This window comes from Eptesicus fuscus, chromosome 2 (genome assembly GCF_027574615.1).
Source record: "Eptesicus fuscus isolate TK198812 chromosome 2, DD_ASM_mEF_20220401, whole genome shotgun sequence".
In the NCBI taxonomy this organism is placed as follows: domain Eukaryota; kingdom Metazoa; phylum Chordata; class Mammalia; order Chiroptera; family Vespertilionidae; genus Eptesicus; species Eptesicus fuscus.
In genome coordinates this window covers 41,817,068-41,843,964 of record NC_072474.1, presented here as the reverse complement: position 1 = coordinate 41,843,964, position 26,897 = coordinate 41,817,068, and the positions used below count along the sequence as shown (strand labels likewise).

General features: G+C 38.2%; 1 protein-coding gene across 1 annotated transcript in view; it reads right to left on the bottom strand.

Moving 5' to 3' along the window:
- Positions 1-11,007: 11,007 nt before the first annotated feature.
- COL25A1 (collagen type XXV alpha 1 chain) overlaps positions 11,008-26,897 on the bottom strand; it is a 481,927-nt gene continuing 466,037 nt past the window's right edge. Inside the window, exons 32-35 of the mRNA XM_054722987.1 lie at positions 23,368-23,421; positions 20,854-20,907; positions 14,717-14,755; positions 11,008-11,048 (exon numbers count right to left, since the gene is read on the bottom strand). Of these exons, the coding sequence (XP_054578962.1) occupies positions 11,046-11,048; positions 14,717-14,755; positions 20,854-20,907; positions 23,368-23,421 (150 nt within the window). The 3' untranslated portion in view covers positions 11,008-11,045. The remainder of the gene's footprint in view (positions 11,049-14,716; positions 14,756-20,853; positions 20,908-23,367; positions 23,422-26,897) is intronic.

Below are 26,897 nucleotides of genomic sequence, written 5' to 3'. Positions count from 1 at the left end.
TGTATTTATTAGGAACAGATATATTAAATATTCTTTTTCTTTTTTTGTTCTTGACTTTATTTATTTTATTAATCCTTACCTGTGAATATGCTTAGAGAGAGGAAGCTCACGCGCGTGCGCACACACACACACACACACACATTGATGTGAGAGAGAAACATCAATAAGTTGCCTTCCGTACTTCCCCAATCAGAGATTGAACCCTCAAACCAAATATGTGCCTTGACCAGGAATCGAACAAACAACCTTTTGGTGAATAGGATGAACCAACTGAACCACTTCTGCTGGGCTTGTTCTTGACTTTAAAGGAACTGTTTCTAACTTTTTGCTGTTGAAAAAAGATGTTTGTAGACTGTGGTGATGGTTTCGTAGGTATATACTTATCTCCAAACTCAAGTTGCATACATTGAATACATACAGCTTTAGATATATTCATATATTGATTTCAGAGAGGGAGAGGAGAAAGAGATAGAAACATCAATGATGGAGGAGAATCATTGATTGACTGCCTCCTGCATACCCCCTACTAGGGATTGAGCCCAGAACTGGGGCATATGCCCTGACCGGGAATCAAACCCCGACCTCCTGGTTCATAGGTTGATGCTCAACCACTGAACCACACGGGCCGGGCCATGCAGCTTTCTGTAAGTCAATTATATCTCAGTAAAGTGAGTTATCAAAACAAAAGAAAGATGTTTGCTGTAGTCTTTTTTTTTTAAATCATCAACTGAGGAGTGAGGATATTTTTTCCATTGATTTTTAGAGAGAGTGGAAGGGAGGTGAAGAGAGAGAGAAAGAGTGAGATAATCAATAGGTTGCCTTCCCCATGCACCCCAGTCAATTGGGGGCGGGGATCCAATCTGCAACCTCGGTATGTGCCCTTTACTGGGACTGAAACCTGGGACTCTGGTGCGAAGGCCAATGCTCTAACCACTGAGTAATGCAAGCCAGGGCTGCTGTAGGTTTTTAACATATTTGCATATTAAGGAAACACTATTCCATTTCAGTTTTTGCCGAGAATAGCTATTGAATTTTATTAAATGCTGTATCTTAATTTCCCCTTTCTTATGCTATATATTCACTACTTTTTAAAATTAAAAACAGGATATAATTGGGCTCCCCCCTCCCTTATATTTTTGAAAAGGTGATGAGTCAGGGATAAAAAATACTCTTTTTTTAAAAAAAATATTTTTTATTGATTTCAGAGAGGAAGGGAGAGGAAAGAAAGATAGAAACACCAATGATGAGAGAGAATCATTGATTGGCTGCCTCCTGCACACCCCACATTGGGGATGGAGCCCGCAACCTGGGCATATGCCCTGACTGGGAATGAAACTGTGACCTCCTGGTTCATAGGTCGATGCTCAACCACTGAGCCATGCCAGCTGGGTGAGAGAAATACTCTTTCAAAATTAATGAATCCTTTAGCTCTAGGAGTAGCCAAGATACCTTTAGTGCTGTGGCATTTTCAGAGCAGCACCGAAATTGTTAGATGAACTAAGAACAGAAGTGAGAGCTAATTATGGCAGTAAGTTATGGACAGTAAGTTCAAAATGGCAAGTAGTAGAGAAAAAAAATGGCAAGTAGTGCAAAATATGTGACTAAAATAATTTCAGGGTAAATTATCTTGTCAAACACCTTTACCTAAATTTTTCATTGTCACTTGTTTTTGTTTAAATTTGTTTTTTAGTTTCTGGAGATAGGATAGTCTAGGAAACTCTACAGTTGTTCAATATCTGAATGGCAAAGATATTTGATATTTTGTCCATCTATCAAACATTTTAGCCATAGGTGAAGTCAGCAACTATTTTTCTACAGTCTTACCATTTCAGTATTCCTAGCTTCTCAGTCAGTGCCTTGATATATTGACTCAATAGACATGTGACTCACCTATTTCCTTGTTCTCATATTCCAACCTCCCCTTTAACTGCAAGTCAACTCCTAATTTTGTAAGAAAGGCTTGTTTTTAGTTGACTGCCTATTATGCACTCTGCTGAAAAACATTTCCCAAATGGGACTTTATTACTCTTGGATCATGTCATTGCCTTTGAATGATAGATTTGGGTCAATACTAAAATCAGGCTCCAATTCAAGCTAAGAAGTGAACCTTAGTACATTTAGGGTGGAGATATGAGAGGGGATTGAGGATAGTAATGGAGATGAAAAGGGGGGATTTAAAGGAGTGCCAAAGAGTGAAGTGTTACCAGTGGAGACAGCTTTGAATAGAGTCACTCCTTGGCACAACTCCCGTGATAGGAATGTCAACTGAGCAACAAACACACTGACTGCTGCATGCCTGAGCTCTGGCAGATTTGGAAAGAGATCAAATAGTACCATGGAGTAGCATTTTCCAAAATGTGTATCTTTTATCCAAATCATAGACATTTCAGTCCATATTCTTTTAATCTTTTAAGTATTTTTTATTGTTGTTGTTTTTTTTGGTGGGGGGAGCAGAAGGGAGAGGAAGAGAGAAACATCGATCAGCTGCCTCCTGCATGCCTCCTACTGGGGATTGAGCCTGAAACTTGGGCATGTGTCCTGACCTGAATCTAACCTTTGACCTATAAGTGCATGGAACGATGCTCAACCAACTGAGCCACACTGGCCAGGGCTCAGTTCATATTCTTATATTTGATTACCTTAATTTGTGAAATACCTATTTCATAGGCATTTGTTTTCTGGAAACACAAGTTGGTCCAAAAGGAGTGAGGAATAATCCCCTAAGTCTTGGTTGCTATAACTATTTGGTGTTGATACTATAATTTGTAAGAAAATAGAAAGGAAAACGCTGATAGAATGATGTCCTATATATTGAGGGATTACTTGCTCTGAGTCAATAAAATAATCATGCAAACTTTCACTTGAATTATATGCTTACTGTTGCATTGTATATTCTTACACTCAGTTGCTTGTATTATCCTTGAATGGATTTTTTTTTTTCTGTATCGCTTTGGGTAATTGCTTTCATTCATTTGTTTATTGAACAAATATTTATTGAGTGACAACTATATTCCAGGCTTCATTGTGCTGGACATTAAGGACATAAGACCTCTCTCTCTCTCTCTCATGAAATGTCATGTAAAAAGTACTATGACAAATGAAATGCAAGGTGCAAAGTTAGCATCTAACTAATAGTTGAGGGTTTAGAGAAGGTTCCTCAGAGGTAGCAATGTTTAAACTGAGATTTGAAAAACAGGTGGGAATTATGGAGGTAAACTGGGTTTTAGGTAAATAAAGGATAAAAAAAGTCATAGAGAGAAGGTCTGGAAGTGCTAGAAAAGAGCCTGGTTGAAGAACTGAAATAAGTTCTGGTTGTCTAGATAAAGTGCAAGGGAGAGAATGATGGGAGGTAATGATAGAGAAGTACTAGTAGCTATGGACTGAGTAGAGAAGGATCTTGTAAACCAAAAGAAGGATTTGGAATTTATCCTGAGAAAAATGAAAAACTTAAATTTAAAGAGTTTTAAGCAGGGAACTATCATTCTGGCTACAGTGTAAGCCAGGACCAACTATTGTGAGACTTGCTACTAGAGTCATCCAGGGAAGAGAAACAAGTTAAGGTTGTTACCTTGGACATGATATGAAGATGATAGGCCTAAAATATATTGAGCCAGGAGAAGCAGCTGGTCTTGGAGAGTGACTGGGATGACGAGGGGGAGGGTTGAGTCGGATATCATGAGAAAGTTTTGGTTTTGCCAACTGTATGAATGGTGAGACCATTCCCTGACAAAGGGAGCACATGGTCGGAGTGCAGAGGACAAGTGCAGTGCTATACAGACTGAGTTTGAGGATCCTGTTGCACATCCAATCATTGCAATCAAAACTGGAGTGTGGGGGGAGATAGGGGCATACTGACAGTAACCTAATTCCTAAGACTTTAGAAGTTCACTTTGCGAGAGTAGTTTGGTGGAGCGTAGGGGCAGAGCTTAATAGTGGATTGAGGAGTGAATGGGAGGTGAAGAAATGTGAATATATAATCAACTTCCTAGAAGCTTGTCTTAGAAGGGGAGGCAGAAAAGAGAGAGGGCAGCAACTAAAGGGGCACATGGTGTTGAGAAAATGGAACACGCTTGAATGTGTTTAAATGTGTTTAGGGCAGAGTCTGAAGAAAAGTTGATGGAACAGAGCAAGATCCATGAAATGGAGGTGAGGCATTTGGGGCAGATGTTAGCCTTATGCAGAATGAGATCATAAAACGCTTAGTACTTTATACCTAAGTTTATCAATGAAAATGGGGGACTACTGGAGAATTTTAAGCAAGGGAAAAGCATGATGAAATTTCCCTGAAGAACTGTTTTCGGTGAAGTAGGTTTTGGCTCATGCAGTTGGCTTACATTGAGGAATATTCTAAAAACCTGCTGTTATATTCATTGTAGGGGTTGCCCTAAAAGACAATGCCCTCTATAAGAGTATCTCATAAGAAATTTCTTACCTATCAGTTTTTATTCTTTTGAAAAAGTAGTATGTTTTCACATTATGGTGATGTAAACATGTTATTGATTTGTTTCTCTTTTTGTTATGGACACCAAGAAGCTCAGAGCCATACAATTTTATGTCATATATTTTCATTATAACTCTCTTTGTGGTCTTCAACTTTATTTATGTATGGTTTTCTTGATTATATTTAAATTTATATATTTTAATTTTTTAAAAAATATTTTATTGATTTTCTTACAGAGAGGAAGGGAGAAGGATAGAGAGTTAGAAACATCGATGAGAGAGAAACATCGATCAGCTGCCTCCTGCACACCCCCCACTGGGGATGTGCCCACAACCAAGGTACATGCCCTTTACCGGAATCGAACCTGGGACCCTTCAGTATGCAGGCCGATGCTCTATCCATGAGCCAAACCGGCTAGGGCTTTAATTTCTTTATAGGTGTTTTAATTTGCCTCAAATTCTATGTGAAGTGAAATGTGAGGATAAATTCATAATAAATAACACAGACCATATTTGCTCTCTTTGACTCCTCCCCCTCAGGGTGGTATACAGCATAAGGTGGAGGGGAGGTGGATAGTAGAAGCAGGGAGGTCAGTTAGAAGGCTCTTCTAAAAGTCCTAGAGAGAAAGGAGGGAGGCTAAACTAAGGCAATAGTACTGGAGATGAGGAGAAAGGGGTGGATCTGAGAGATGTTTAGGAGGTAGAATGGAAGGAAATTGGGAATGAACTAGATGGTGCATGTGTGAGGGAATGGGTGGGTGAGGAGAGGCAGTGTCCAAAACAGTTCTGAAGTTTTTGTCTTGGCTTGGATGGCAGGTGCGGATGGTATGTTCACTATAATATGGAAGTCTGGAAGAGAACCAGGTACGAAGGTGAAGATGGTGTGAGACAATCAGGTGGACATGCGTATAACAGTTGGTCTGGAAGTGAGAAGAAAATCTGTAGTGGAGATAGAAACTTGGTCTTCGTGGGACTGAACGTGCTTTCCTGGAGAGAGTGAGTGAGGCAGAGAAGAGCAAAAGCAAAAGAAGCATGTAGGTCAGAGTCCTGAGGATCATCATCTAATGATCAGGGAGAGGAGGAAGAGTTGGCAAAGGAAAACAAGAAAGGAAAGCAAGAGAAAACAAGAGTATAGGGAAATGGGAAAAAGGAAAGCGTGTGTAAGACGGTGGTCGTGGTCAAATGCATCTAATGCTACTAGTTAAGAGCGAGAAAGATGAGGACTGAATAGTGTGCGCTTTCAGTCAGGACCTGTAAATGTGGAGCTGTTCAGTCATTCATTCCCCAATACATGTCAGTGAATACTGTGTACTACATTCTAGTTGAGTAATAATGACTGATCTGATGTGGTGGAAATAACCTAATGGGGTGCAAGGAAATTTAATCCATCAGGATGGATAATTATGGAAGAATGATGAGTTTGGAGGGGAAGCTCAGCCTGGAGGCATTACTACCTCAGAAACAGAGAGTACAATTTTTTTTTTTTTTTTTTAGAAAATCATCATAGCTAGGTATGTGCACTAAGTTGAATGATGGTATTGCAATATTGTAGAAAAGTAGAATAAAATGACTTATGGACTATGTTTAAATCAGAGAAAACAGGCCAAGGTATTCATGAACATCAATAAAGCTTTATAACAGTTCAATTCATTACCATTGTTTGGATTAATATTGTAGTAATTACACACTTTGTACATTATGAAAATAAGTCATAAATAGTGTAAAAATAATTTTGAAGATCAACTTCTCACAAACTAGGAACCCTGTAAACAAGTTATAAAAGCAAATAAAGACAAATGAGAAACTGAACATAATGCAATTATCTTCAAACTGCAAATTGAAAACCACACGCTTCTTTTGATTCAGCAATGTCAGCAGGAGAAATTAAAATGAAACTGAAATAAGAAATCAAACAGAGATAATTCAATCTTTCAATTATTTACACTGCTGAGAAAAACAGGTTTGTGCCATATTTACAGTGATAACACATAACACATTCTTAGAATAATCAATTACATGAGACTGGCCCACAAAACATTAAGAAAAATATGCAGTGTAATGCTTGCCAAAATATGTTTTCTGCATTTTCCTCTTATTTTGTATTCATGTGATTTTTTTGGCAATATAAAAATAGCTGCATATAGAGATGAACTTTAAAATGTAAAAAATACAAATAAAAATATAATATTTTCTAAAGGAAAATCAGATACATACATCTTTTAAAAATGTTATTAAGTTGCATGAAACATTTACAACAGCATAAAGAACATTCACATAAATGTCAATAATAAGACATTCTTTTGTGAATCCAATTTATCAACCGCATTTTGAGAAATAATGATAATTTATTAAGTTATCAATAAATCATAACTGGTCAGGTTGAAAAAGTCTTCCTATTTCCAAAAGGACAGTTCTGTCAAGAAGCAACACAGGAAATCTTACGCATTTAAATACATGAAAAAAATCAGACATGTCATTAAAATGTTTCAGTATTGTATTAACGAAAATTAAACCCACTAAAAATTTAAGTTGGAAGGGTATCTCTGCTATGGCATATAGTAAATCTAGTCAATGTGAAGTTATTCAACAAAAGTAGAAGTGCACACTGAAGGCCAACAAAATCATCATTGGTCAATCATGTTAATTCCATTAGGAATGAATAATTTTAACAGCCAGAATCAAACACAGGTAATTGTTATTTATGAGAACATATGAATACGTTGCTATGATCTTGACTTTCTAGAGATAGCAGGGATTTTGTGTTTCGTTTTGGTATAACTTGAAAAAGTTTGCTTTTGGTACTGTTTATTATTGATATTACTTGATTATCAAGAAATAGGAAAGATGCCAATATTGGCATATTTCTATAATTACAACATCATTCATCATGCAAACATAACTGACTTCTGAGAAAATAATACAGAGGGCCATAAACAGAAAAGAAAAGATGAAAAATGGTATTAACATTTTATGCTACAATAGTAACATTAAAAAATTTAAGCCTTGGAAAATTAAGCACATTTTCCAAGTGATAAAAATATAAGCTACCAAAGACAATTTTTCCATAGCTACTGACATGCTGATCTGACCACTTTCCAAACCAGGAAAGGACATGTAGGATGAACTACTAGATGCATACTGGTAAGTTCTTGCTGTCCCTTTAGAACATCATGCACAGGAAGTAAATTCAAGAACAGACATTTTTTTGGGAGATGGAAATTCAAGATATTCTCAAATTTTATATAAAATCAAATAAAAAAGAAAAACTCTCCAAGACTGCTTTCCACAATGAAAATAAAAACTAGAAGAAAAATTTAGGCATATTTGTGTGTCAGGTATGCTATGAATGTATGCAGACATCTGATTCTGGTTTTGCCACACTTAATCAAATTATGTCAGTTAAAAGATGAAAATGAAAGGCATACAGCAAGAACATGTAATAAGAGGATCCATGATCCAAGTAAGGACACATCATCTGCAGGTTATATTGTTTTGTTTTGTTTTACATTTAAAAAGACTGGTCATTGAACCATAATTACAACAAATTCATGAACACGAAAAAATAAAACCACACACTAACAGTTTAGGAATGCTATTAAACTGAGAAATGAAATCCATAGTAGAGTTGCACTGTCCATAAAGAAAAATAAAAGAAATACATCAGCACCAACATGAATGGAAAATAATTTTAAAGCTAAAACATATACCAATTTGGTATCCTTAAAAGATGCTTATCAGAAATAGAACCTGATTTTTACTTATTTCCACTGTGTCTTTCAGGGGTTTATCTTAATCCTCTATTCAATAATATAAATTAAAAGAAAGAAATCTTTAAGAAAAATAGGTATCTGCCAACACATATATCAGCAAACAATTTATTAGTTCATTTGGCAATTATTTGATGACAAAATGGATGGTTGAAAATATTTTAGGAACCAAAAATTTAAGATTATCCATAGTGGTTAAGACCTAGTAATTCCACTGAACAAAGAGGAGTGCTATCATCCCTTTGTTTGTCCAAAGGAAATAAATGTAATGGAAGTTAATAATTTTATTCCTTAATCATGGAATAAAAGTCAATGTTGTAAAATCAGAGCAAAAACCCAATATACACATAGGACAGAACAATATTCTTAAGGGCTGTATTTAAAAAATTTTTGTACATAAAATGATTATCTTTTGAGGTATTCTCTTTAGAAGCTGTGCAAGTTTTAAATAGTGATCCATCTTGATACCTGTTTATACTAAAGGAGTAAGAAAGATACATAGTATGAAATATAGCCACCAGATTTTTCTCAAGACAATACTGTTTGGTTTCCTGAAAATACTGTAGTTCTACCCGCTTTAGTTCATTTTTCCAATCTATTTAAGACAAGTCGTTTCAGACATTGAACGATAATACCTCACTCTAACCATGTCATAGAAGAGATCTTAGAAAAATGCCCTCTATTGTTTTAAAAATGCCAAATTGGCTTCAGAGTGTGGAATGTTACTAGAAATGTGACCAATTAGATGGGTGTAATAGTTTGAACATCTTTCCAATCTTGAAAACTTAATGGAAATAAAAAGAAGGCAATGTGATAATTGAGCATTTGGTTATATAATATGAAAGAGATCATAAGGACCTTAGGATCCTTGTCTTATAAACATATCTTAATTACTGTCAGCCCAAGTCAATGATGAATTAGTTTCCCCTCTGGTGGTAACAACCTATGCATGAAACTAGAACATTTCCCCCAAAATGGCGTTGAGTCCAGAGAAAAATTATATTGCCCCATGAGCTAAAAGTGACTATTCCTCATTGATGATGTTTCTCCTAATGGAACTCTTCCATGTAGAATAAGCCATTTCAAAACATGCTATCAACACTTTACTGTGCAAAGAAATGCTCAGTCTAATACAGCTAGGTAACTTTTGAGCAGGAAGATGAATGGAAACTAGATGGCAACTATGTTTCACAGCTTTCTGAGATCTCAGATTTGGTCTGTGCATAAGAAATGTAAAAACAAAAAAGATAAAGAAATCTAAATATAAACAAAACTTATATCTAAGTAGAACTATAAAAAATAGAAATGAGTTAATACTATCAAATGTGACCAAATCTTGACTTATCTTAAGTGATAAATCACTATGTATGTTATATTCATCATATGAAAAAAATGTCAAAAAGTACTGAAAAAAATTTCTTAACTTTGATACTTTACAATGACTGAAGTGAAGGTGGAGCTTCTTTTACATTCTCTTCAATTATTCACAAGAAAGAAAGTTAGTAAAACGTCATCTTGATTATTGGTTCCGTTATTAGAATTTGAAGACTTTCCTTTAAAAAAAAAAAAAGTTCAAACAAATATGACAAAAGAGTTTCAATTTAGTATTCCTTGGAATAAAAAAAGAAAGAAAAGGAAAAGTATTTAAAAGAGTTGGAAACATGTTCTGTTTCTAGAACTTTGTAGAAAATGTTTGAAATGAGTTCGATTTTGGCGAGAACGGGGGCTCTCACATCAGCTTCAGGAGAGACTGTGGAGTGAGCCCCCTTCAGGACGCGTGATTTCTTCAGCAACCTGAGCTTTGTCGGGAGGGACACACCCTTTACTAAGAAACGGGCTGCCATTCCAAGAATCTTCTACGCCAAAGAAGAGCTGGATGTCTCTGTCATTTTCCAAAAGCACCCATACTAACACCTGCTGGAACTCAGTTTATTAGAAGAAAAAGTCTGCTGTTCTGGGTGCCTGCACTCCTACACCTCTTTCCTACTTGGTCACAGGAGAGACAGCGCAGGACACCGAACCGGTCCTCTTGCCTGGTCTTCACTGCCAAGGGCAGCCCAAGGAAAACCGGCGGCACAACCAGCTCAACCCCTTGATATTTCAACCAAGGTGGCCACGTGAGCCCACAATACTGGAAGCTGTGGATCAGCAGTTGGGACTGCAACGCCCTCAAAATATAAGACCACGTGTGTGTGTGCTCTCCACCACTTTATCTCTTTTTGGCAATAAGCCATGGTGTAACCCCCTTGAGATGACAAAAGAAAGAAAAGCTCAGATGTGATTGAAGGACTCACCCAGAGGCATGCTAGCATCTGAAGGTGCATAACACAGGCAGGTCTGGCAGGGCCATGCTTTTTTAGTCCGTTTCAATGGGTGGTGTGAACTCAGCGCTAATAGTGAAGGTGAGTAGGGATGTGATGATAAACGCAAACATCGGTCAGTATGGTACATTTTCGTAGTTTTGAGTCCATATTTGGTCACAATTTTATGTAAACTATTTCATGGCCCCTTTTGTCCATGCAAGTAGCAAGCCCAAAGTAAGAAAATAGCAAGAACAATCATTCTCTATCACTGATATGTCCATATAAATAGGCATCTTTACATAAGATAAAGAGATACTGATCTATAGTTTTCTGCAGGCTTCTCACTAGTTTCACATGTTGCCCCATTTTAGAGGTAAGCGAAGAAAAGATGGACACGTGTACTACTGCAAACAGGAAGAAGCAGCTATATGTAAACATATCTCAGACTTGTAAAATCTGCAATTCAATTTTCAACTATAAATATAAAAGAGTGGACCACTATATACACAACTTCATGCTCGGAAGGTTAGTTTCATCACTGCAGAAAAACAAACAACAAAAAAGACAAATATATAGAATTAGTGGTCTGGGATAAAAATTCCAAATTAACATTTATTTTAAGAAAACTGGTAGAACCCTGAATAGAGTTGTTGTCAATCAATGAGCCAATTAATATGGGTCTTACACATGACTTTTCTAAATCTCCAGTGTCATCAAAATTTCCATCCTAGATTCAACCCACATTTTCCTTTTGCTGCAGAGAAGTTTCTGGAAGTGTTTGTTTCAGTAACTATTCTGGGAAAGCAGAAAGTTAGGATTTTTAGCATATATGTGCCATGGTTAAAATACATGTCCTGTTTACAACTTACATAACCTCTCCAAGCATTAAAACACACTGTGGGAAAGGCTGAGGATTCTGACCTCAGTGGCACTACTTACTTCACCAACACCGGACTCGTCCTGTTTCCTCTTTCCTTTTGTTAGTCCTGCCCTGCTGTACACCAGCAAGGTACACCAGCCTGCTAGCAGGTCTTTAAGCTGTGTTACAGGTTCCACTGTGATCTAAGGCACCATAAATCTCTGGTTCCTCATTCTGAACAGCAATAATTATTAAGGTTTTCCTAGAACTAAAGTTAAGTCTGAGAGGACTGAGGGCCAATCATCTTTGAAGTAGAAACTTATACAGCAGATCTTGGAGATGGTGACTTTTACTCAAAAATAAAAATCAATGAGAAAAGTAAAATTTCCAGTTCATTAACTAAAAACATTTGTTTTTCTCTCTCCAAGAAAAATAGATGCTACATTAGATGTGCCTACGAGAGGCTGGGAACTTTGTGATCTTTAGAGATGGAGTTCACTCTATGTTTATGCATGTTGTGTCCATGCCAGAGAATATGGCCAGTGTGGCTCAGTGATTGAGCATCGACCCATGAACCAGGAGGTCAGGGTTCGATTCCCAGTCAGGGCACATGCCCAGGTTGCATGCTCCATCCTCAGTAGGGGGTGTGCAGGAGGCATCAATGATTCTCATCACTGATGTTTCTATTTCCCTCTCCCTTCCTCTCTGAAATCAATAAAAAACATTAAAAAAAATCTGTCATCTTGTTTTAGGAAGGTTCTGCTAAAAACTTGTTAGCTTTACCTGGAAAAATAAGGTTTAGTAAGACATTAAAAATACGAAAGCTATAAGTATTTTTCTGATTAAATAGTTTTTAAAAATATATATTTTATTGATTTTTTACAGAGAGGAAGGGAGAGGGATAGAGAGTTAGAAACATCAATGAGAGAGAAACATCAATTCAGCTGCCTCCTGCACACCCCCTACTGGGGATGTGCCTGCAACCAAGGTACATGCCCTTGACCGGAATCGAACCTGGGACCCTTCAGTCTGCAGGCCGATGCTCTATCCACTGAGCCAAACTGGTTAGGGCTGATTAAATAGTTTTAATCTCCAGATGGGGATGGATACAACTTTAATAGTCTGTAAGTATTTTCTTAACCATAAATGCTGCCATTTACTCACTGTATGAATTACACTGTGAACTGGTACATCATTACTCTTCAAAATTCAGAAAACTGAACTGTATCTAAAAGGAAAAGCAATTTAAACAAAGATCAAATAATTTTGCATAAAAAAATTATTAGAGAGCAGCATAACCAAAGGAACTTGCTCATTAATCATAGTGATTTACGTGGCCGCCTCAATCTGAATTTTCAAACATTTACCACTATGCTCTGGAGGCTAATAAACAATAATGTTTAAAAGGAGGATCCACATAAAACAGGACTAAATAAGGAATCTACTGGACTTCTTTTAAAAATATTTAAAAAGTAATTTGATTTGACTAAGTGTATTTCAGATAGCTAAATTGACCACATAAGAGATTTAGAACATTCCATTTTTTCTAATTGTTTCTATTTTTGGGTGAGGAGGGTGTTGAGAGAGGTTGATTCCAATAATTTGTTTTTGTGTGTGTTGGGAGTGTGATATGCAATACTGAGTTTTATCATTGAATTATTATTATTTTTTATAAAAAAAGATGTGAGATTTAAGAAACCCTTGATCTTATGTAGACCATGGTATCTATTCTGTGGGAAAATGAGTACTTAAAAGGGAAATATCTGATTTTCTGATGCCAGACATATTACTATTAGGATTGGTCTTTTTATGAACTAAAAGATGATGAGTGCTTTGTTTGTTGCCATTATTATGGCCTCACAGAAAGGAAGTGATTTAGAAGCAGCTGAAAATTATATGAACCAAGTTCTGAGTAGTGTTAGAAGGCTGGTAAAATAAGCCTTTCACATCTACCTCTATATCAGTTGTGCCAATGTATTAAAAAACCATTATAATATTAGATTACAGGTCAAAGAGCACATGGTAATGCCAGCTCAGGATGTATTAAACATTCCGAGAACAGGGGTTATGAGGGTGAAAGGATACTTTTCTCAGGTGAAGAAGAATGTGACGATAGGCCCATCTTCCTGAGAACCACTTGACCTCAGGTGTGATTGAGATAATTATCTGACAGGCTGAAAGTGGAGTTTGGGAAGCTACTAAATAAATGACGCTGCCGAGAAAGAAGGAAGGTGTTTCTTTCCCTGGTCAAGTGGGGTGAGAGTGGTCAAGCAAGAGAGTAAGTTACACAGGATCTCACCAACGCAGTTGATGAGCGAAGACGAAACCAGGAGAGTTAAGTTTCTCTTCATCTTTCTGCAGTCCTACATAGTTTTATATAACTTTGCTGGTGAAACATGCCTGTCAAAAATAACTGAATAAACCACAATGTTTTAGAGGAAAAAACTATAAAAATGATCAAAGCAGCAGGCATGCACAGTCCTCTACAGGGTCCCACATTATTGTGTACAGGTTTGGTACTCCCTCAGCACAGCAGGGACACAGCTTTTCCCTGCTTAAGGTCCAGCCATTGCTTCCCATCGTCTGCTTCTAGGTCTGTTACTTACTAGCTCTGTGCCTTGGAAGTTACTTAACCTCTCTGAATTTCAGCTTCCCCATCGGAATCATTGAGGATAACACCCTAGGGGCTTATTGTGACAATTAAATAAAATGATACCCCTCATAAAAAAAGGGTTTGCCGCATAGAAGGCTCTCTGTTAGGATAAATTTCTTTTCCTACACAATGGCTATAGGTAGCTATATGAGGAGGCTAGAATAAACTAGTACAAAGGACAGCAACTTAAATATAACCAGAATCTCCTAAGTAACTCAAGACGTCAATGAAGAAAAAAGATCATGCTTACATTTTCTGCTTTCTCAGCGTTGTGACTAATATTGACAGGGTTCTACCATGTATTTGCATGTTTACTTAAGTAACTGAGTATAAATAAAAAACAATCACAGTCAAGAGTAGTTTGAAACATTAGGAATACAGGGAGATCATTGAGAGACAAGCAAACCATGACGGAGATGCACTGCCTGCCCCTTTCCATCCAAAGAAAGGACTAGATAGGGAAGGCCCCAAATCACAACGTTTGTTGGGAACTGTTTTCACTCCTCAGTTCAGGAAGAAATCAGCAGTAAACATAATAATGGAAAGATATTCTGAAGGTGGTATCTTTTTCTTTTTAATAGCCAAACAACTTTCAGCAATGTCAAATTCAAAAGGTCTGCTCTAAATGGAAAAGGCCAGGCCAGGTGGAGAGAAAGGGAGACTGCTTCTTTTAGAAATAATTCCATAACCCTACCTTCTGCCAACAGCCAGGCATGGGTAATCCATCTGGACCCTGTTTTAAAGAGAAGAGTAAGAATTCCTTAGGTTCCACAAAAGTGATCACACTTCATGATTCACATGCTCAGTGGCTTAAAAGATGGATTTCTACTCATTAGTAGCTTTAGTCATATTTTTCTAATTATTAACAATAAACTCCCAATATAATACCTAATGTTAATTAAAATGAAGAAAATTCAAATGTTTTTTTAGGGAGAGTACACATTTTAAAAATACATGAAGTATAAGAAAATACACCTAATTTTGAAAAAGCAATTTACAAAGCATAGTCTACTCAGTTCTACCTTGGGATAACAAATCTGTACTATTCCTCCTAATTTCATTTACATATATTTCACAATTATCTTTATTAAGTAAACTGAAATAACTTCACTTCCTGGTCACTATGGTCTATGGTTGAATGTATGGTAATGATGAATAATCAATGATGAACCATTTCTATCTGAAGTTTATAGCTATTCAGAGGCTATTTTTCACTTTTCTATATTGAAAGCAGATATATTGGAATATATTTAATCAACCAAATTAAAACATAGGCAGCCTATCTATATATTTACAGTAAAATGTTATTCATAGAATTCATCAATTTTTCTATTAAAATTCTTTAGAAGCCAGTTAACAAATTCTGAATAAACCTGGGATTCCTAAATGCTGCAGAATTTATTTTTATTTAAAGTGTGAACACTCTTCAGATACAAATGATATAAACAAAGCAGGGAGAGTTGGGATGTGATGAGGCATGCTTGTGTTTCCACCCAACGAAATGATTGTAAACTATTATTTATTATCATTACCAAGCAAACAAAATAAAAGACTGGGCACTTCACATTGATATTTTCTAATTGTAATTATGAACTGAATACAATTTTTTCTATAAACACAATCTCTTAAAAGGCTTGAGAAACAGTTATCTTTATAGAAACATGCTTAGCATTAAAAAACAATATAAGAACATGCAGACAAATATTACCATCAACACTATCATAAAATGTTTTCTTTTACACCTCAGAAAATATGAATATACTTTTTAAAACAATGTAAAAAAAAACAACAACCCCGCTTTGAAATAGTTTTATAAGATATTTGGGAAAAATTCGGTAATGCCAGATTGGTACAAGGAGAAGGATCACCCAGTAGAATTTTAGATTTTAGTAAAAGGAGGATTTTGGGTTCATGCCAATGGAGATAAGGGAGTTCTGTCTACTTTAGGAAAGTGAGTTTCAAAAGGAGAGACCATTAAATCAAAAGGTTATGTGACAAAGAGGAGCGCGTGGGCTGTAGACTGTTATCTTTAGAAGCTTGGTTTACTTCCCTACAATCTCATAACAGCATTCCCTAGAAACGGCTACTCCTGACCGCAGAGGCTTCCCTCTGTAGGTTTGGCCTTACAGCCGGACAGACATTTAGTGGAAGAGGCAAAAATGCCTGTATTTCCTTTAGAGGAAAAGAAAAAAAAAAGTTCAGTTTAGGGGTAAAACCCAAAGTTATGGGCTAGCTGTGCCTTTACATAGAAGCCTTTCACATAATGTTAATGTAATCTTTAACTACTTATTGAATAAACTAATATCCCCCAGAAGGCAGTCCCGGTTCATGTCAGTTGTGAGAACGTTAGGAGATTAGTTTCCAGTCATTGGTAGACATGCATGCTCGCTCTCTTCACTCTGCAGAGTCACGGAAGGAGCCATTCATGCACATGCATGTAGTGTGTTTATCATGTAAAGCTTGGTCCAGAAGCACCACTTTACACCCATAGAGATGAATATGTAATAAACAAAGGAACTGCATGCAGGGCGGTAGGAAAGAGAAATACTGTACCAATTGGCAAGGGGCATCCAGCCCATCCAGGCCAGGCTGGCCTGGCTCCCCTTTTTCCCCCTTAATGCCACGGAATCCCTGTTTGTAAAGATTAACTCATAACGTTACTAACAAGAAATCACTTATGCACAAATTCTGCTAAAGAAATAACCACAATAAGAAGATGCTGGGAGAGGAGCAACTCTGAAGTGCAAAGAAACATGCGGTGAAGTTGGACAAAACTCCGCACATCACGAGGGCTTGACTGGGAACCGGGGCCTCTGCCGAGAAGTACAGAACCATGCGGTTCCTCTTTGGAGCCTCCGTTCATGTTGGATCAACACTTGAGTGTTAAGAAACCAGGCAGAGCTGGTGGCCAGACACAAGGTGCGGAACGTAACGGGATTGCCCAGAAGGATCATCCCAGTACCTTGTAGTCCGTGATAAATGACCTCAGTCAGAACCCCAGCTTTTCTGGGTCCCTTCAGCTTGCTCTTCTCCCAGCTTATCCCCTCACACACGACATCCGGAGTCAGAGTTCCACGAGTCAGACATACCAACGGGCAAGGTGCATCTAATCCAGGGGCACCCTGTTCTCCTTTCTCCCCTTTAGGCCCCTTTTTGCCTTTCTTTCCCTTTTCCCCCTGTGGATACAAGGGTTTAAATAAAAGACAGGTTTTATTGGAGGGGGGTAGATACTGGTGATTCAAAAGGTGACTTAGCCAATAAAAGTCTGGAAGGGCATTTACCATTGTTTTCTGGTGTAGGTAAGGCATGATACTATCAAAATAACAGAGTGACAATGGATTCTGGGTAACGACATGTGGCATTGTATTTACGATCCTCAATAATTTGATAGAAGGAGACGAAAGGCCAACCCATCACGAAGGAGGATCAGTGCTGACATAGAGCCCGGTGAGTGGTCCTTTTGAAGGAGGTGTTTCTGCCATGGATCTGGGCTGTGTGTGTGTGTGTGTGTGTGTGTGTGTGTGTGTGTGTGTGATACCAGCTGTACTGAAGCCAGCCAGTGCAGGTGCGGTTCAGAGGAATAATGGATACTTCGCACAATTTTCAATACCTGTCAACTTGTTTTCCCCCCCAATCCTGTAATAGGTGAAAGCTACATTGAGCCAGAGAAAAGAATATTAACAGTGTCTACCTTTTTGAAATATAAACAATTTTATGACATTATTTTTGTAGCTTTCATTAAAAAAATTCAATGTATTAAAATATGCTTCTATTTATTTTAACATTTGTTTTCAGGTAACTAAGAGCAAATAATTTCCTTATTAAGTCAAATAAATAAAGTTAAAAAGTGCCAATACTTCTTAGCAATACCAATGGGAGAAACGGGCTTATTTATAAACACAGGGATCTTCGTTAATTCACTCTTATTGATCTCATGCCAGGTACTCACAATGGTAAATGGGTTTCCAGCTTACTTACAATTAAAAAAAATTCTGTTCAGGAGAGGAAAAGCAGTTTGGACTCAGCTGAGCTAACACTAAAAATGAGGTAGGCAGGATAATAACATAGTGGGGAGGTAGCCATGGAAATTAGTATTTAGGAATCAAGGTAAAGGTTGTGGAAATCTGCGTAGGTCAGAGGGATGGTGGAATTTAGGAAAGGAGGCAAAAGGAGGAGAAGGAAGGAAGGCACCTCAGCGGTTTTACGTTAACATAAATATCTGCGTATTTAAGACAAGAAGTTGGCAAGTACAAAATACAACACATACTTAGATTAGGGTATTCATTCTGCAATCAGGATGGCAGTTACGATAAAATGGAATAACTTCAGAAGCCAAACAACATGAATATTCAAAGGTAAAAAGACATACACATAACAGAAATATGAGATATGCATTCAAATGAACGTATTCATTCTGACTGCGTGCGCGAAAGCTCCTCATTTCTGTCCTGTGTGCCAAAAAGGTTGCATCAGAAGGCTCAGAATCAAGAACACTCGGGTTGCTATAACACTCGGGAAAGAGAGAAATTCTGTGTGGTTTAGCTGATCATGATTAAAGACAAAGCCCGGAGAAGCCAGGGTGAAATGGGAGCAGGTGTGACAGGAAGTAAGCTGGGAGGAGCATTGGGGAGTAAATTGCTCACTCATGCGGAATGAATCAACATACTTCGTCAGCAAATAACTTCAGTGCCATGACATAAAATGGATGTAAACTTGTTTAGGTGAGTTCTTTCCTCCCGGGAGGCAGTGGGCTCTCCTTCATCACATCGGTGTGACTGACACCAGGTGTGTTAGGTCTTATTAATTTAGAATTCACTTCATTGTTTGGTAAATCAACTCATATTAATAACTCAACCAAAAAGTGTTGTCATACTGATGTTGACTGAGATTTTGGGAATAATTTCTCAGTAATATTTTTGTAAACTTCAAGCGTTATGAAAAACAGACGCACATTTTTTTTTAATCCTCACCCGAGGGAATTTTTCCATTGATTTTTAGGGAGAGTGGAAGAGAGGGAAAGACAGAAATATCGATGAGAGAGAAACACATCAATTGGTTGCCTCCTGCACGTGCCCCATACCAGGCCCAGGCTGGGGAGGAGCCTGCAACCGAGGTGCGTGTCCTTGACCGGAATTGAACCTGGGACCCTTCAGTCTGCAGGGCGACGCTCTATCCACTGAGCCAAACCAGCTAGGGCACAGATATGATTGTATAAAGAACAATATATCAGTGTTATAATTAATCAACATAATTTTATAACACAAAACCATCTGTCCATGTGGGTATGAGCACATTAAAGGTTCCTGCTAATATTTCTCTCCCATGTCAAAGAATGCTATACATAAAGTGTTCACACTTAGAATCTAATTTTCCTATAGATAAAACTTCTATACATGGAATCTGAAATATGAAAACATTTTGTATGGGTGATAAACATTACTCTGAGGGTTAAATTTGTAGCTTAGTGTTTTCATAAGTTAAAATGCTGGTACTTTCTTCTTTGTTTAAAAGAGCATTAAAGTAAGTATCCTCTTAATGGTGACATACTTTTGAGTAAGATTTTGCACTCACACTACCCATCAGGTAAATAGAAAATCTATAATCTTTAAAGCACACATACCGTGAGCTAAAGTACCAGTACATTTATATTTTATAGTTAGAATTTGTAATTCAGAATAAAAAAAATTATTTTTTTGCCTCAGCTTCCTTGCCTGTGAAATGGGAACAAAATAGCACCAACTTCAGGGGGTTGTTATGAGGTTGAAAAGACTATCACTTTTGGGAAAACACTTAAGTGCTCAATAAATGTAATCAGATTTATGGTGGTGGTGCTTTTTACATAACCACTCACATGAACTCTCTTACCAATGGGAAGCTAAGTCATACTGAAGGCCTGTAGAATACAGAGCAGTCTTCACACCTTTCTTTCTTTGACAACTCTCACTTGGCCTTGCTTTTCAAAAGCTATGAACTTCACTGTTAAAAAATTTTTTTCTAGGGTTTTGAAACAGTGTGTTGTTAAATAGATCAGGACATGATTTATTCTGAGAAATATAATTGAACTGTGAAAGTGCAATTTACATTTGAACTGTAAAAAAATTATTCTTCAAAGATCTAAGCAAAGGGGAGAGAAAAGGAAAAAAAATGATTTTAAAAATCCATAATCTAAATTTTACTTTCAGACAGAAAACCCTTTTGCCTGATTTTGGCTCCTATGTACCCTGGAGCTGATAGTCCTGAGATAGAACCTAAACATGACCTCAGAAAATACACCAATATCTTCACTTAGAAATATCTACAGCACCTAAAAGCTGCCTAATGGACTCATTGGGGGTTATCAGTCACACTGCTTGTCTTCTATTTTTCCAGTTAAAAAAATCAAGACACAGAACATATCTCCTGTCCCTTTCCTGGGAATGCCGTGAAGATAACTAAAGCTTTACTGGGTTGGGCGAACTTGGCCAGAAAACCATTACAGATTTGTGCTATTTCAGTTTACGTTAATGTGTAATTCTTTTTTTTTTTTTTTTTTCACTTTCAAGAATCCCTGAACATTACATCTTTCAACACACTGGTGTCAGGTAGTTGAAAAATAGTAGCCTGGCTATCTGGGGATTATAATGTTTTCTTCCATACTAGACAGTGCTCTTATTTCTAGTGGCGCAGCCTTCTTCCTTCCCCTGTGAAGAGCTGAGTCCTCAGATCAGGCATCAGCGTGTTTTTGGAGCACAGGACGGAGAAGGGGTAGACGCAGGAAAGATCCACACAGCTGAAGCAAAGCAGACAGCATGACAAAGGTCAAGCAGGCACATGCTGGGATGCAGAGGTCACCTTTTCTCCCTTTTCTCCTAGATCACCCTTCTCGCCTCGTGGACCAGGGAAGCCCTAGAGGACAAAAAGCAAACCAAAGAGATCTATTGATGTAACTGTGGCACAATCAAATTGAAAAAATAAATTTAAAATGGCATGTTTCTGAAACATAGATTAAAAGAAAAAGGCATTCCAACAATCTCAAAACTTAGAGAAAGTAGCACTTAGGAATAATAGTTTACTAACACGTCAATTATCTACATACTAGAGGTTTCTTGCTTTTTCTCCTAGGAAATGTACAGTGGAGAGAATACCAGGATCCTAGTTTGAACCCTGGGGAGTTCACTGCTCTGTGTGGCCATGTGCAAATCACTTACCTCAGCATTTTAGTCCTTTTACTCTAAAATGGGGTTAATGGTATCTACACAACTGTTGGTGGGAGCATTAAATGCGATGGAATAAAGTACCAGAATTATGTCTGCACATACAAGTTGCTCAATGAACAGTAACTACTATTACTTTCGCTATTGTTATTATTCACCTAATACAGGATGAGCAGTGTTCATTTCAAGAGGCATTTACTTTTGAGATTCTCTATATTTATAGAATTGTAAGATAAATAGGGACTTTCAGCTAAAAAAATATGGCATAAGAGCTTTGAGAATAGGTATAATACACCATTACCTTAGTATAGCAGGTGAAAGATACTTTAATTTTATGCATATTTTAAAATAAGTGGTTCAAATACAAATGTTGAGAGGGTCCCTAATTTGGGAAAGTATTTTAAAGTGGCACTATCAACTATTAATTTTATACCAGATAATTATTTTTCCCCCTTTATATTTATCTTATGCAAACACTCCTGATGTATTTTATGCGGCTGTTTATATGCATAGCAATTTTTGTTGTATGCATATCTATGTGTACAGAAACAATAAGACGTATTCTTGCTGTTATTATGATGGAGACCATCAGCATCTATTATAATAGGAAGATGTCCATTGTATGCATTACTTACATCAAGGCCAGGCTCTCCATCTTTCCCCTGCCAAAGAACCACAGTAGCTATATTAGTATTCCTATGTTTCATGAATAGGTTATTGTTTTCATTAAGGCTGCCTGGACATGCAACACTAGTATTAGAACTACTTCACCAATGTGAAAAAGATCCTCTACTGATTAGTATTACACATTTTTTTCACTAAATCAAGTGAAATGACTGTTAATGTTGCTGTTATGAGTCATGAAAATGTTTTCTTATATATCAGGTTAAATAGTTTACTTTTTTGCTGAAGTTGAATGGTTGGTATCCAAGTTATCATGTCAGGAGTTAAGTTGAAAGCAAAAATCATTTAGCTGATTTAAAAACACACCCGCACTAATACAGTATGCAAATCAATCCTGCTTTAATTCTCTGAGTAGTGAGCTCAGACATGAGTTAAAAATGTGGAAACTTTATTGTTAAATATAGTTTGGATTTGGCCAGAGTGCACCTTGTCCATAAATATTGAGGGTGTGAAGGTCCCAACTTAGAACACTGTTTTGAAGTAAACTCTGTAAATGAATGATCCCCAAATATAAAAGGAGCCAGAGGCTGTTGTGCAAGGACGATAAATGCACTCGCATGGCGCCGATGATCGGGGCAGTGGCCTATTGTGTCTCACAATGGATCCACCCAGAGCTCCTGAGAGGTTGCTTTGATTCCGTCAACTGAAATCTATTTTAAAAATCAGCCTTCACTGTACATCTATTTTAAAACCAGCCTCTCTTTTAGCATTGAAGTAATGATGGTTTTAGTTTATTCTTTCAGCTCATAAAAACTGAAAGTACAGGGTATGTGGAAGTGCATCGGGGTTAAAAACCTCAATACAAGCATACACTTCCATTGTAGTCCTTCCCTACCCCATGGGATCATTTATGATGATCCCAAAGATAATGTCCTAAAGCAAACCCGAGGCCTCAATGTGAAGTCTGTGTCATTGAGAGTTTTTATCCACATCCCATGTTCAAGATCCGCTGGGATGACAGTAACAGAGGGATCAGAGGCATCGAGTCACCGTAAACGTCAATGTGAGAAATAACTAATTAGCAAGAGTGGTTTTAGTAAGTAACCTATGAGAACAGACACAAGCTGCAGGAAGCTGTTTTAAATAAAGCTCCTACACCCACTTCTGGTACAGTGGCCTTCCAAAGAAGTGCCAGGCATGGGCGTCCAGTCAGATGGTATGGGCACGGCGTCACTGGACAGGGGGAGTCCCACCTTCAGGCTGGTGCTGTCCATCAATGGACAAGCTCTGATCCTGTCGGTCTTGTGACGTGTGAGGGCATGCGTCTGTACGTGAGTGGGAGGATGACATGAATGTGACCTATCTCTGGAGGACATGGTGATACTGGGGTTGGAGAGAATGAGTGGACTGTTCTTGCTCCTGTAATGTGATTAGTTAGTTGGTCCCACAAGGGAGGGGTTACGTGTGTCAGTGACAGGTGATCTGTGGATGCTGAAGGTGGAGAGCGCACACGAGACAGAGAACTCACGGGCAGGCCATAGGGCCCTCTGGGTCCGGGCTCTCCCACAGCTCCTTTTTCGCCCTGAAACGAAAGGTAGAAAGTTCAAATCAGACATAAACACCAATAGGTTATACAATGTGCCCTAATGGCCTGTGTGTAAAACTCCTGTTTGAATTATCATTCTATCAAAATACCAAAGATTCAGGCTCTTCCAGAATTGCTGTCAATGATACAGTAAAAGTAACCTACGTAAGACGATTTTATTAAATCACCTTAGAAAGAGCATAAGACTTCCACTGCCTGGTTGTGCCAAAGAACCAGCATGTCTAGGATGCTGTATTCGGGTTTCTTGGGCATTAATGTGAAACACTTATTTGTTACAAATTATTTTAAGTTACTATTTATTTATTATTGTTAATCCTCACCCAAGGATATTTTTTCATTGATTTTTAGAGAGAGTATTGGGGAAGGAGAGAAAGAGAGAGAACGCATGTGCATGAGGGGGGGTGAGAGGGAGAGAGAGAGAGAGAGAGAGAGAGAGAGAGAGAGAGAGAGAGAGAAGTGAGACAGATTGATTGTTTGCTCCCCACTAGGGCTGGGGATCGAACCTGCAATTACGTGCCCTTGACTGGGACTTGAACCCTCGACCCTTTGGTGTATGGGCTGATGCTCTAACCACTGAGAAAAACCAGCCAAGGCTTCAATGATAATCTTGAATGCTTATAAAGAATAAGTGCACTTGGAGGTGGTCCCATGAATATGGAATAATTGCAATGACAGAGAAAAAGATATTCTGCGTATCAAGTAGAAAACTCCCTCTGCCCTCATCTCCAAAATTAATGTGTTTGTCAGGACTTAGTGTGAAAACTTCAAGAGTCAGGATGAAGTTTATATGAGTGGTCAGACAGAAAATGTTACCTTCTTTTATCACACCTCTGAAGAAGTTCAAAGGTTATTAGCAAATCTTCCTCATGAGTCAAGTGCCAAGTTCAGCTGCTAACTGTGAATGCAGATCCATGTATTTTGCTGTGTTTGTGTATACTCCAGCTTCCCATCTGAGCAACTTTAAAGTCCCTGTTAACATTCTTCTTTAATCTAAATGTAGGGATTGATGGAGCTAACAGCACTGTCACCCAGAAGCACATAAAGAACAGGGAGGCCACTGAAAATAAATACGATAAATGCTTTTGAACTTTTACTCAGTATTCCTGAAAGAGCATCATTTGCTTTCAGGAAAGTGGCAGGCTTTGAAATAAAGCACATTTAAATTTGAATTCCAGTCCTGTCACTAGCTATCTGTATGGCCTTAGGTAACTTCCTTTTTTAAATCCTCACCCAAGGTTATATTTTTCTTGATTTTAGAGAGAGTAAGAGAAAGAGAAAGAGAAACATTGATTGGTTGTCTCCCCCTAGGCACCCCGACCAGAGATCGAACCAACAGCTTAGGTCTGTGCCCTGACCAGGTTTTGAATTCAAACCTTTTGGTGTAGACTACGCTCCAACCAACTGAGCCACACCCTGCTCCCCGCCCCCCTTCCCCCGCCCTTCTCCCCCCCCCCCGCCCCCCCCCTCCCGCCCCGTCAGCGCTTAGGTAACTTTCTGTGCCTGAGTTTCATTGGCTCTTATATAAGAATAATAATACATATTCTACAAGAATTTTTCTGAAGACAATTTTTCTGATTATAAAATATGAAATTCACTGTTGTCAAATAATATGTCCCATAAATAGTAACTATCATTATTATACAATTAGAGTCTTATTTTTAATTTAAAAAAAGGCTCTGCAATTCAAAGAGCAACTCAAATTAATTAAAAATAAATTTATTTCATTTTGAGCTGGCATGTTATTTATGATTTTTAAAATGGTGGTGGTGGTGGTGGTGGTGGTGTGGGTATGTGTTGTGGGAGGTAAGGGTTTAAAAGGAGGGTCCACATAGCCTGGAGTAGATCTAGTTTAAAAAACCTCAACAGATTAGAGTAGATTTCATTGGAAAAGGCTCCACAGATTATTTTGATATACCTACTCCCTTCTTCCTCCTCTGATTGAGCACTTCGGCTTTATTTTGTTTTTGAAATGAATATACCATGGCTTATTTGAATTAAGCTGTCACTCAAACATTTGTGTGTGGAACTTCTCGTATAGAACTGGCCTCCTCAAATAATTACTTTAAGCTAATAGCAATCCCCTTCTCTCAGCAGTGACTGCTTCAGAAGTGGACAGGAGGTGTGGGGGAAGTCAGCTGGGACGCCATGGGGCGCGTTCCTCACTGCCAAGGAAAGAGGCACGGGAGGGGAAGGTCTCTGTGTGTTCTCTGCCCATGGCTCCTGGAGGGGGCGGGGAGAGGTCAGCACCACGGGAACCTGCTTGCCAGTGGTCAGAAGACAAGGCCGGCAGGCGGGAAGGGCACAGAAGCAAAGCCGAGAGTCCCTCCTTGAACGTTTTGTTATATAAAACAATAAAGGTCTTCATTGTATTTTGAGTTGGGGTCTGTCATTTAGAGTCAAAAGCATCCTAATGGTCTCAGTTTGAAAACTTCCAGGAGTGAAATATTAACACAGGGATTGGAATGTGCAGCTTCTTCTCCTGGATTAAATAATGCAAAAAAAGAGAAAGACTTGCACCTCTCCAATTTAACAACTTCTGCAGAGTTCCTAAGAAGTTACAAGGCCAGGCGAAGAAATCAGCTGAAGGCAGGAACCTCCACGAGCTTGAAGAGCTGAATACTAATGGTGCCAGTCACGCATTTGACAGTTTCTGAATAACACTGTCAAATGTCTGGCTTCCTTTAGGCTGGTCTAATTTTATTCAGGCTCTCTAATTTGCATGTCTACACTAAGAAATTATTCTAGAATGGCCCCCTTTCCAGGTTCCTCCCGCTTTAAAATTTGAAACTTCTTCAAGACAGTCCAGATGGCGCCTCAATCAATTAACACTGAGAATCACACTCCAGTTTAGCACTTTGGGTGAGGGGCACTCAGGGAGTACCGATATCTGACCCAGTTAAGATAGTTAACGTGCTGAGTAAATAAATACAAGTGTAACACTTTACACTGCACACCATTTGACTTCAACTATGCCTTCAGAAATTCTTAAGAGATTTCATTTGCTCTCCCGGTTAATCCTGCCCCAGGGCCGAGACCTGATACTCTTGTGACCGTGTGGAGCTACCGGAAGTAGCAGCTGATTTACCAAATGGTAAGCCCTCTTGAGCCCCAGGGCCTCCAGCCAAAAGACTACTTGCGATTTGCTGCTCCATTTTTAGTACATGTACCGAACATCTTGATACAGTGCTTGAGTGGGTCAGCAGTGGAGGCTCTTCGCTTTTAAATATTTTTAATTAAGAAGAGCTTCATAAGTCATTGGCTTGATCTTAGAAATGAGATCAAATAAAGGTAGTTGCAGATTCAGATTATTTATGCCTTTAGGAGTCACCTCCTTCTAGAAGCATTCTCGGACGAAGCCAGCTTCCCTCATCACTGTATGGCAGCCTGGGCCTCTCTGTATTCACTGCGGCCTCATTATCTGGTTATTTTTCTCAGAGATCTTTTTCCCTCTG